Source organism: Melitaea cinxia, chromosome 23 (assembly GCF_905220565.1).
Source record: "Melitaea cinxia chromosome 23, ilMelCinx1.1, whole genome shotgun sequence".
NCBI lineage: Eukaryota > Metazoa > Arthropoda > Insecta > Lepidoptera > Nymphalidae > Melitaea > Melitaea cinxia.
Window position 1 is genome coordinate 5,427,981 of NC_059416.1, and position 12,862 is coordinate 5,440,842.

Below are 12,862 nucleotides of genomic sequence, written 5' to 3' on the forward strand. Positions count from 1 at the left end.
TCCTTCTACCATAATATTTTCTTTATTTTTTTTTTCTTAATTCAAAAGTTTAATAATAAACCTAAGATTTTAATCGTGCTAGAATCTGTACCTGAGTGTCAGCTGTATACATCGTTGAATATTCTTATGAAAAAAGACATATCCATTAAAATGGTAGTAGATTGTACATGTATGCATTCTAAGTAGTTATGCCAGCTAACTAATTTAAATTATATTATTTTCTATAAATCTGTTCACATTTACTAACAACTACGTAATAAAATTATTATATTTAATCGATAACTATCATCAAGTAATATTTACACCAAGGTGTTCACTGGCAATCAAGAGTCAACATTCTATTTTTGTATATTGCACATTATCTACCTTTTAATAACATTCATTGAACATAAAACAAAAACCTTTTATATATTATAATATATTATTAAACAGACATTGTGATTTACTAAATGCCAGTCGATACAACCTACAATAAATAATTTAGGAATATAATATCTATAAAACATTAAGTACTTAAATATAAACTATCACATTTATTCGAACGAAGCACATCAGTTTGTACAGTCAATCTAGATTATTTACATTTGTTTTATTAAATAGTGAAGTACGTTTAACTAGGTTATTAAAGGTAAAAATCTAACGTCACAATGTCCTTTACGACACACATTTTCGATTGTCGATTATAAAGTCTTTATCTATTAGTAATCGAGTAATCGTCGTTCGTAGGCGTCCGGCGCGAGAGCACGCGCCGCCTCGTTTCATTTAGACGCGTTCACTACGAGATTCGTAGCGGCCTCCTCACTTGCCCCTATACTCATCGCCTTCTTCTTCAGAATACCCAAATCAGTAACATTTTCTAGAAAACTCTTATGTGCAGAGAGTACTTTAGCACTTTCGACATCCTTTTTCAACTCTTCCATATCACGTTTGAGCTTCGCTCGTCTGTTCTGGAACCAGGTAATTACCTGGGCGTTGGAGAGTCCTAGAGAGCTGGCTATCTCGTCTCTATCAGCCGGTGATAGGTACTTCTGGTAGAGGAACCGTTTTTCGAGTTCGAATATCTGATGGTTCGTGAAGGCGGTTCGTGATTTTCGTTTCTTCTTCGGCTGTGGCCTTGAATTGAAGAGATTCAAGTGGTTTGACTGACCATCTGAAACAAATGAGATTGATTTTACCTTCATGTTTTTTTTATAAATAAAGGCTTATGGAGGTAGACATCTGTTCATATCAGTAGTTTATTATGGGCCTATTTTATTAGAATGACGAAACTTAATTAAAACTGTAATAAAACATAGATAGTGTCGAGTAGGTTCTATGCGTATATCACATATGAAAGTAGCTGTGTCGTATACAAGAACCAACATTTTGACTCGTTATCAGGTACTAAAACATTATTCGAGTCTATGGCACTGCAATAAACTGCCCGCAGCGCTAAAATGTAACTCTTCCGTCGTAAAAACGTATAATAAAAAAAAACCAGGACTCTTGCATTTTAACGAGCATACAATAATATACGGGCTACACGTAAAATCTTTTTAAAAACGAAAGCAATCAGTTACATTGTTGGATAATTTCATTTAAATTATTGTACTTGTATTAGTATTCATTGAAAAACTTCGAACTGAAATGAAAAACGGAAATGGAAATGGATGAACGGAAACGAAATACATAAAACGTTTGCGTTATTTTAGTAACCGTTAACGTTGTACTATTTCTGCGTTATCTGTGTTATTTAGCTGTTCAGAAATCGTGTTATTCGTAATTGTTTTTTTTTTTTGTAATTAACTTGTTAATATTTATGTTAATGGCGTTGCTTTTGTTTTTCTTTATCGATCCTTTAAAACAACAATAAAACTATGAAATTATAATTAGTCACAGCATTTACGTTTGGAAAAATATAACCAAATAAGAATAACAATTAAATTGTAAAAGGTTGTGTATTTGTAAACCTCCATGGAGTGCTTATATTGTGAGATCACTCATCTGTTAAGGCGCGGTGAACCACAGATATTAATAAAATAATAAAATAACTCTTACAGTGCAAGATGGTCGTCGTTAACTCTAATTGCCTATGACACACACTTTTTTTTTCAAAATACAAGATTTTGTATGACTGTTTTTGTTAAAAGTCTTTTGTTGTATTTTTAAATATTCTTAGGAACAACTTTAAGTGTTTCTTTATTTGATGTAAGTTTGTATAGAGGTACATTGTTTTGTATAACATAATAAATAATTATTACAAATACTTAAACAAAACAAGCGTAATATATTATATATAGATAAATCATTGAAAATTATGAAAAAAAAATCTATAATGACTATCTCATATGGCAGCACAATATATTTTCTCATTAATTTTAATCGTTAATTACCAGCAATTCCATTCATCGTCATCACAACCAATTCAAGAAACTTCGAAATAAAGGGAACAATTTATTTGTAATCTAACTTAGCAGTCGGTAGAGCGGCTTTATTAATCACGACCTAATCGCATCCTTAGCGAATCCGAACCTCAATTAGGACTGAATAAAACACCTAAAGTAATAAAAAAAAAGTCAAAAGACATCGTTAGGATTGGCTACCAGGAAAAGCTTATATAAGGATATTTCAAGCTATGTATATGCAAAGACGAAAGTGCCATTTATGTGTTATTGTCAGTCAGTTCAGTTCAGCCTATCGCAGTCCACTGATGGATATAGGCCTCCTTAAGCTCGTGTTGTGTATGTTAGAAAAATTTAGAGAATATTAATGGATACTTTTATTATATCTTATTAGTTACTCGGACGGTAAAACTAATGTACAAAAGTCATATCTCTGAATGTATGAATGTATGAATAATATGATCAGTATGTAGGCATGTGAAATTTCTTCGTTTAGTATTTAACGAAGTGCCAGTTATACAAATATTTACGACGTTAATAGCTTTTAGTATTTGTTTATTGTTGCATTTTGGATGCGTTATAAAAAATTAGGAATCTTTTGAAATATGTCGTTACGACTTTTTAATGGTAGCATAGCTTTTTTAGTATAGCATTTGGTGGAGATTGAGTTTAATACGGATCCAGAAATACCAAATCAGTCATGGTATATTGCCAACATTTGATCGCACTTGATGTGATTCTCGTATTTGGAGTCATCTAATGCTGTAATTATCGAAATAACCTTTTTGATAATATTTTGAAATAACATAACAAAATAAATTTATAAAAATATATTTTGTATGTATAGAATGACTATAATCGAAGTTAAATATTTAAACATTTTAATGTTTTAAGTTTTAAAAAATTTACACATTACACTTAGTATTTATTGAGGTACAACAGAAAGCATCTTATTAACCTCAAAATTACGAGTAGTCCGACCAGGGAACCTTACGTGTGATCACAGCTAAATAATACTGCTCACAATTAGTGTTGTGTTCTGAGGTAAGTGAGGTAGACAGAGCTGCTGGGAAGGGATGGCCAAATGCACTGGCAATGTTCCCGGTCTCCATCATCTACGAAATTGGCGTATCATCATCACCTTTATAATATAAAAAAGGTTGTCCTACAAGAATTTACAGATCAGAAAATGAAATACATACGTGAATCGATACCAGATAGTCACTGTTTTAAATCTAGGCTAGCGCACTGAGTTTTTATGTGGTAGTCTTTAAAAATGATCTTAATTATTGTAGGGGAAAATATTTACAAGGAAATTCGATCTTTCGAAAGTTATCCACTGTGGAGCAACTCAGCGAATTAAGCTCTTAGTCTTCTCATTAATTTTGCAGAGTTTTTGCCAGTTGCGGGACCTTTTCAGGCTGTTACCTACAAATTAATTGCCTAATCCATAAAAACCTGACATAAGCCTTTTAACATTTTCTTTATCTTGATCGGATAATAATGTTACATGTAGATAATAAAACACAAAAGAGCCCTGTGCTTGTGGTCGACTTAAATGCCAGACATTCTCGATTTCGCTCGGCCGTCATGATCACATTATTGATTTCCCTTCAACGTCCTCTTTTTAACTTGTCACGATCGTCGTACTTAATTAATTCCACAATAACATCACGTACTACGCTTGTGTGAAACAGTCTGTCCAGAACTCCTCATCATGTTATTATAAACACGCTATTATAATCCTTAGTTTAATCAAGTTAATGATCATTATAGCTTGAACTATTAAGAGGTTAGCTGTACTTTATGAGATCCTCAATTACGATAGTTTCCATAATATAATATACATTGATGAATTAAAAGGAAGGTGGTGTAAATGGAACAGAATTAGAACAGCAATCGATGTTAATTTGAAATCTCGTTACTGAGTAATGTTTTGTCGATGACTCAATGGCCTTCCTGGGTTCGATCGATACGCACGTCTGTTGGCAATTGAAGGTACATGTTGTTTTGAGACGCTTGTATGTGAATGTTGACCACTTTTTTGAATTGGTAACGAATAGTCATACTGACAGTGACACGATGATAAAAGGTCAAGACGGTATGGTACAATTATAGACCAGTGCTTTTAGCTTTCGAAACCAAAAATAATATCAAAAAGCTATTATCATCAAAAGCTATTTTATAGAGAAGTGGGGAAGAGGCTAGGAGGGTCTGGGCCTTACTAACTGTTATTTCTTTGCATTTTCTGAGAATATTATTTTTTTTTCACTTTTTACCATTTTTAAAAGCTAAAAGCACTGGTCTATTAGTTAATGGTCTGTCAGAATGGGCCGAAATTTATTTCTTGACACGATAAATAAAAATACTAAAAACTATGACGAGGAAGTCAATATGAAATTTGTAACGTAAGGTATCATTCGCACTAATATTGATTTTTTTTTAATTAATACTCTTTGTTTTCTGTAGGTATTATTTATAAGGTTAGATAATATAATTTGTGATACCAAAAAGACATCAACCAATCTATTTAAGTATAATTTAAATGGCAACAAAAAAATCAATCTAAACTGCTACCGGTAAAATCAATAAAAAAAACATAAAAAATTGTCTGACGCATCTCAATCACGCATGTTAGTTACGATTGATAACGTACAATGCATTACACGATAAATAAAAATACTAAAAACTATGACGAGGAAGTCAATATGAAATTTGTAACGTAAGGTATCATTCGCACTAATATTAATTTTTTTTTAATTAATACTCTTTGTTTTCTGTAGGTATTATTTATAAGGTTAGATAATATAATTTGTGATACCAAAAAGACATCAACCAATCTATTTAAGTATAATTTAAATGGCAACAAAAAAATCAATCTAAACTGCTACCGGTAAAATCAATAAAAAAAAACATAAAAAATTGTCTGACGCATCTCAATCACGCATGTTAGTTACGATTGATAACGTACAATGCATTATTACCTTAACGAGATAAAATTGAATATCCTGCTGTCGAAGAAAAAGCTATTTTAAGAGACTTTAAGGCACCTTCTTAGTAATTTAAAAAAAAAGCGTGGCGAAACAGAACTTACGTGTGAATCATTGGTTTTTACTGTAAGTTAAAAAGACGCGGGCGTTAATTTTGGAATTAAACGCTTTTTATCAATTTCGAAATAGATTTTAATGAAAATTTGCTGATTGGTATGATACAATAATTTACACTGAAATGGAGAACACGTGATAGAAATATTGATTTAATTATTATAAAAATATGAATCTAAAACACAAATTAAACAGTTTTAATTACTTTAAACTTAATAAAGCATTAGTAATAATTATTCAGCACAGTAATTCCTGCATTATTTCGACATTTCTAAGATTGTTCCCATGAGTTATAACATGTTGTTTTATGGCCTATTCCCGTTTCCATCGATAGGATGTCTTATGCAATTAAAAAAATCCAGTTGATAGCTTCAGAGATAAGCACATTTGCAAACAAACTCTTTAGCTTACCTTCTCTCTTTGACGGCTTTGGTATTACAACATACAAGAAATATAATCACCCACACTCTTTTATTTAAGTTTTTAAACTAATTATGTATACTTTATAAAAACATACTTAGTTGTAGTCAATCTCGTAACAAAGCCGCGAAACGCTGGTTTTAAACAATAAAAACAATCTTTGATGGATCAGGCGTGATTACGGTCTTAAAATATCAGTTGTTTAATCGTAATATTGTAAGTAGTCGTAATAACACAGCCGAGATCGGTACAAAAAGTTCACGACTGCATATGAATAACTGCGGTGATATTAATGACTGTAATTCCTTAGTTATTATTCATAACAGCGTTTTTTGTACGTATTTTTTATAAATCAGCATCGCGTTCAGAAGCCCATGACGTTTGAACTCTTTCTATACGTTGTAACGTAGTAATTTTAATATAAACAATGTTGCAGTGTTTCTGATACTTGTACAAATAATATTAAATATTTAAATAAATAAACAAATGAATCATTTATAGTTAAAAAAATGTGAAATCCAATGCTATGTTCGAAATCGGAAAGAAGCGATATATAAAAAAATTAAAAATCCAATTTTTTCGACATAAAACTTCAGCCTAATACAGTCCCCTGCTGGTCTCCACAAGTTCGCGCCAAAAATTTGTTGTTGGGAAGTTGGGCAGGCGGGTTGGTGACCGCAGGGCCGGCCTTGTCGCACCTAAGACGCTGCTGCACGTCCTCGGCCTGTGTATTTCAAAGCCATCATCATTCATCAGTTTCAGTTTTAACGAGAATACTTATATCCGTCACTCCTCTCAAAATGACGCTCTTATAGTATGTACGATTTTATTTTTGTGTTACCCACACATTAGGAATTCTAAACATTTTGAATATCATATCAAAAATTGACCGCTCCAGCGGGGTTCGAACCCGCGTCTCCGACTGACCGTGTCGGCGCTCTAGCCAATTAAGTTATGTATTACTCTTATAGTATTTATACAGATATATGTAGTTAAAGTTTAAAAAAAGTGTGTGTGTGCTTATGTACGCACGTAAGAAGTTATATTTCATTGGCTAGCTAACTTCACGTTCCTAAATTCTTCGTTGACTAGCTAACTTCAGGGTTTCGGATTTTTTTGCGACGGTGTGCGGCACGTATCGTAAACATTTACCCTCATAATTTTTCGCCCGCGTCAAAAGAAGTATAACTACAAAAGTAAGGAAAGATTTACATATTATTCATATGACTAAAATATATCACGATTCTTTTGATGCTTTCGAAACATCAGTCACCTTGAAATATAAAATTAGTTAAACATAATCGTTTTCTGTAATACTTTTCAGTGATAAAAGTCTATCAAGCGGCTTTATCAAAACAGTCTCAAACGGCGTTGCAGTTGAACGGCTGGTTTACCGGCACGCCCGATTTCGTTTGTCTCGACTCTCGACAGCCGAACGCGTTGTAATGGCCCGTGACTCTGTTTCTGTTTTTGCTTCTTAATTAGGGATAAGTATCCGGTTAAATAAGTTTTTTTTAGGTGACGTGCTGAAGTTTAGATTGCTATTGTACCTAATATTAAATATGTCACCGGAAAAAATGGATTAAGTTTTACGTAATTATGCACATAAAGAAAAATGAATGTAACAGTGTGAGCATAATTTCCGAATGATTGCACCAAATTGGATGACGTTTTGTGTTTTTTATTGTCAAGACAAATTTAGCTTAGATAAAGTCTTAATTTTGGGTATGGTATAGGTATACCTGTGTCCGTCAGATAATATATTTATACTTACAATTATATAGTTATTTCCTTAATTATATTACATAGTAAGATATACAATATTTACTTACTTTCAAAACTAATTATTCCTAATTAAAGAACATATTTTAAATTTAGTCGTATGCTTTTTTTAAGTAGGTAAATATTTTTAAATTGGTAAAAAGAATTAAGTAGATTTCTAAGGTTATAAAATTTAAGAGTGAAAGTCTAATGAACGGGTTAATTAGATCATAATATTATAATATTTCCTATAGTTAGCTATCTATAATGTTAATATAGAATAAGACTATAATAACATAAGTAGGTACCTACTTCTTTTTGGATTTTTTACTGAATTCATAAAGGAGGAGGTTCCCAATTTGACTGCATTTTTTATGTGTGTTACTTAATAACTTTTTGCTAGATATAGGTACTGATTTTGATAATTATTTCCGTAATCGAAAGCTGGTGCTTGTCATGTAGTCCATACGTTGTATTACTTCGATGTGAATTGAAGTCAGTTTTTTTCGTTTGCGAACAAACACAATAAATTATATATAAAGGTCATGGTGGAATCAAACAAGTACATACGAGTATATTAAGGGAAGTACACGTAAGTTGTTTTCTTCAACGTAATTATACAAAAGTGGTGCGTAACGGAGCTTTAGATGCCGAAATAATGTAAACGGCTTAGGTAAACCACATTCTCACGACAGATTCACACGGGTGTTCCTAGCTCCCAAGTGCCTTCTGGTTTTACGCCCCGTTGACCGCGATCTAAGATTGTTTTTATAACGTTATCGATTTGTGAATTACTCCAGTGCGGTTTATTTTTTTTATTCCGGTAACCGCTACGGACGTTTGGGAATTCGATTTACCGGCCAGTTATATTTCGATTTTTTTTTCACTGATTTCTGAGGTAAAAAAAGTTTTGTCAGTTTGGTTGCACTACCCTTTTTCAAGTAATTTTGGGGGTTATTACATATTTGTTATCGATTAGCGTTATTAAGTACTAATTATTTACTGATATTTGCAGTATAAATTATGTATTTGTTAATATCTCAGACTTCATTGTTGTAATTCAATGAACATAACTTTAATTTATTTTACTATTATAAATTTTTAAATTGATTAAATCATATATAAATTAATAAATTAAGGAATAAAGCTTTATGAATTTTAGCATCGTGAATTTTAGACTATAACGCGGTATTAAAAAAGTAGGCGCCAAATTTCAAAACACAAAATATGGACATAAATTAAAGGCGCTTACTAATGGAACATAACGCGTTCCAGAATCCACTCGAAATTCGAAACTGAAGCGTTTGCGGCATATTTTAAAATATTTCAAATAAAGAATGCGTTGTACAAAAAGGTTTCACGCGTGGAGTACCGCGGTAGTTAGTGCAGAGGCCGTGACAGAGTAACTATCGATGTTTATCGTTAAGCCGCGTATGGACTGTGAGCTTCAGAATGTGTATAGTCTAGCGATGCTGAACATTAGTATTACGTCTAATATTTACTACTGTTTCTGTGATTGGTAGAGACTGAGATAAGAAATAAATAATTACATAATGTACCTAATTATATTATGTATTGCATGTGTATGTTTGTTTACAATATGTATTATGAATTATAAATATATAGAATAAGCTGTTAAAGCTCTAAAATAATCATTAATAATAAACATACTTTGTCATATAAAGTTCTGGACCCCGAATCTTCTAAAAGAAAAGACTAATTGTAGAATATTTAGAGATTTGTAAATAGCGTAATACCGAATCCATGATTTGTGGATAACCAATACTGACAAAAAAGACACTACTCCACTACACAGTTTTGTCCTAGTCAAATCAATTTTAACAGTCAGTTAACGCCTAAATATTTTGATGAAGGAACAAGCAAGGCGTTTTAGTGTACCTGTAGTACGTAGCGTTTCTAAAAATGCCCAGTGTTTACACGTCTTTAGCAAAGCTTGCGTTTAGTGATGTCTGGAGTGTCTACTTCTAGTCATGCTAATGAATAGTTCTCATCTAGCCGTTTACGCTTGTTTCAGATGTAAATTGTAATGATAGGTTGCGCGCCGATACTTCTCGTAGGATGAACTATTTATTTTATTTATGTAATTAAAGAGAAGCTATTTCTGTTTATTTTATGATGTTATATTCTGCTTAGGGGGATAGGTAATTATTGATAAGTATATATATTATGATATTTATGAAATAATAGCACACGGACACATATACATTGTAAAGTATAATTCTACATCTGTAAATTTATAAAGCTTTTTATTTGAATTTGTTAATCTCTGGATTTATTTCGGGCTGGCTTGACTGGCTATTGGCCAGATTGGTCATAAATAAATAAGCATAAATTGGCCTATAACTTGCACATGGGTTACTATCTAAGACCTACCATAATAAAAAGACAACCACCACAAGAGTAACCGTGCGATAAGTCTTGTACAAATGTTAAAACGAATTCATTTTTACTAATAATGTGCTTGGAAGCACATACACACAATATTTGTTCATAAATAATTGATAATGCTTAATAGCAAAATCTAAAATAAAAATTAATTTAAGACACGCGTATCAATATGTCTTGATACTTGAAAGTTTAGTCAAGCGAGTGCTCTAGTTCGGATACTTTGAAGTTTCATTGAAAGAGATAATTTTTTACCACCTCTTCAAACCGAAGTAGTCAAAACAAACCATTTGAGCCCCTTTAAGTTGCCACTTGAGCTATCTTTTTTTTATGTCTCATTTTTATTGTTAAACGTCTCGTGCGTCTAAACATGGGCAAACGAGACGTCAAGTGTTTGCTGTTTAAATATTTTATGTTACCTATACTAGTTGTCCGCTCTCAGCTTCGCTTGCGTGGATTGCGTGATTTTTACTTGTTCAGTCTTTTCCCGTTTAATATATTAAACAGGATGATGACTGTGCTACTCATTGATAACATAGTAGGTATTATATTGGTGTAATAATAATAATAGTAATGTAATTATAATAGTAGTAATAGTTTATCAGTCCAGTAGTATTTTTTATTTATCCATTACGAACAAATAAAAAGCAAAGTTTTCCTCTTTATAATATTCGTGATATTGGTTTAGTAGAAATGTGATGGTGACTCGATTACCTTACACGTCTATATAGAAATTAATAACGTATTAAATTCATAAATATTTACATACATTCAATCATTAAATGTTATCAAATTCAGGCAGGTTTCGGCAACATTTACTTTTTTTTTCACGAAACGAGTTAAAAAAATGGAAAAATATGACTTGTTTGTTGATCTTAAGTCATTACTTTACACGCACACATTTAAAAACTTTATTTACGTATATCATACAAAGTACTGAAAATAATTTCAGTTTACAATTAAAGTGATTTTTTTTTTGAAAAACACAACAGTCAATCTTAAAAGTCTAGATAGATAGTAATTGGTACCTCATAGGTTTTAGATGTAATATTGATTAATTTTACTTGGTTGGTTATATCATAAAAGTTCACAAGGATTATGATCAAGCTTTGCAACCCATCAGAAAACTTAAAGTTCGCTAATATTATTGATGTAAAAGTAATTTGGTCTGTCTGAAAATCGAAATTTAATGAATAAAAATATGTGCAGATAATTGGAAGAGCCACTAAAAAAAAAAAACAACTCAGAGGTTCCACTATAATCAAATAAAAAAGGGCAAAATTATAATGCTTGCTCTAACACGTTTTAGACAATAAGTAATTATGTCAAACATGGCACGTAAACTTATTATAATGAAAAAATTAGCTTATAATAAAAATAAACCGGCGAAATGTTTGTACGCGCGTAGCTTCCGAAAGGCCTTACCAATTTAAATACCTAGACCTTTTATTTAAAATTAGTAATTGCCAGGAAAAGTTTTAATGAAGGAAAATTTAACAACAAAAATATGGCGGTACGAAGTTTGATAGTAAAATATAAAAATCTTAACACGTCAATCCGAGAATCTCTTACGAAATCGTGTTATCTGGTAATCTAATAAGATTGGTAGCGGTACTAAATCACTCGAGGGCAATAATGTGGCTTCTCTCGGGGGAGTCCACGAAATGTGCCGAAAACACTTCCTTTTGTCGGTTTGTCACATAATAGCTTAAATTGTTATTAGTCGGAATAGAGACATATGAGCGTGAGGGTGGATATTTATAGCGGGAATGAGAGATGAGCTTTAAATGGTGTCGTTTTGGTTCTATGGAGTAATTAAGTATTACGTTTGGAAAAAATGTTGTACCTACTTAGTTTTTTTTTTAAATACAGAGTTTTATATATGTTTGTAAATTAATAGTTTAATAATATATTTAATAAAATATACTCTCTGTAACAGATGGAAATTACTAAAAAGGCTTAAGTGAGATAAATAATACTTTTCTCTCTATCTTTTTTTTTAGTTTTCCTAATGTAAGTAGTAGTACCTACTCATAAAAACTTTAATGTATATTATAGTCAATAATATATTACATTCAACCTTTTTGTTGTTTGTATGATTGTGTGGCGTACACACAAACTTTATTTTTATATACAATCTTTAAATTAAAACCTTCATGTTGATTTATATAATTATTTTATATGGAAGAAGAAATTTGACATGTCACTAGAATTATTTAATTTAATTGTCATTCTGTAATTTCTTAACTTACTGAAGAATAAAAGATAGTGGATTTATATATGATTTTTATTTAATCGATAAATAATAACAAGACCTAATTGCCACCACAATTGTATTGATATGGCAAAAAAACATTTTTTTAAAATAACTTTCGTATGTAAAAATAATATTTATAAAATGTAACTAATTATTGTTTACTAAGCATTTTATCACATCTAAATATATTTTAAAAGCACGTCAAACCGTAATATCTCTTAATACGTTTACGAGGCAATTACGTAAACGTTTAAAACTATAACAAATACTTCATCGGCTAATAACAATCGCATATGTGTGGTCCCGACGTAATACCACGTGTTGTCACACTTGAAAACAAAACTCCTCCATGACAGATATATTGACAACACCAAAAATATATTTATACCTTAGAATGTAAAATAGGATTTTAAATTTTATATGCTTGTGTTAAGGTTTATAATATTCTTTGCTGTTAAAAGATTTAAATTGTTGCAAATGACAGCTCAATACAAATTTGACAATTGTTGGATATTAAGAAGTTACGGAAAGCT

At 31.2% G+C, this 12,862-nt stretch overlaps 1 protein-coding gene across 1 annotated transcript in view; it reads right to left on the bottom strand.

Annotated features, from left to right (window-relative positions):
* Positions 1 to 758: 758 nt before the first annotated feature.
* LOC123665107 (homeobox protein BarH-like 1b) overlaps positions 759 to 12,862 on the bottom strand; it is a 72,517-nt gene continuing 60,413 nt past the window's right edge. The window contains exon 2 of the mRNA XM_045599452.1: positions 759 to 1,150. Within this exon, the coding sequence (XP_045455408.1) occupies positions 759 to 1,150 (392 nt within the window). The remainder of the gene's footprint in view (positions 1,151 to 12,862) is intronic.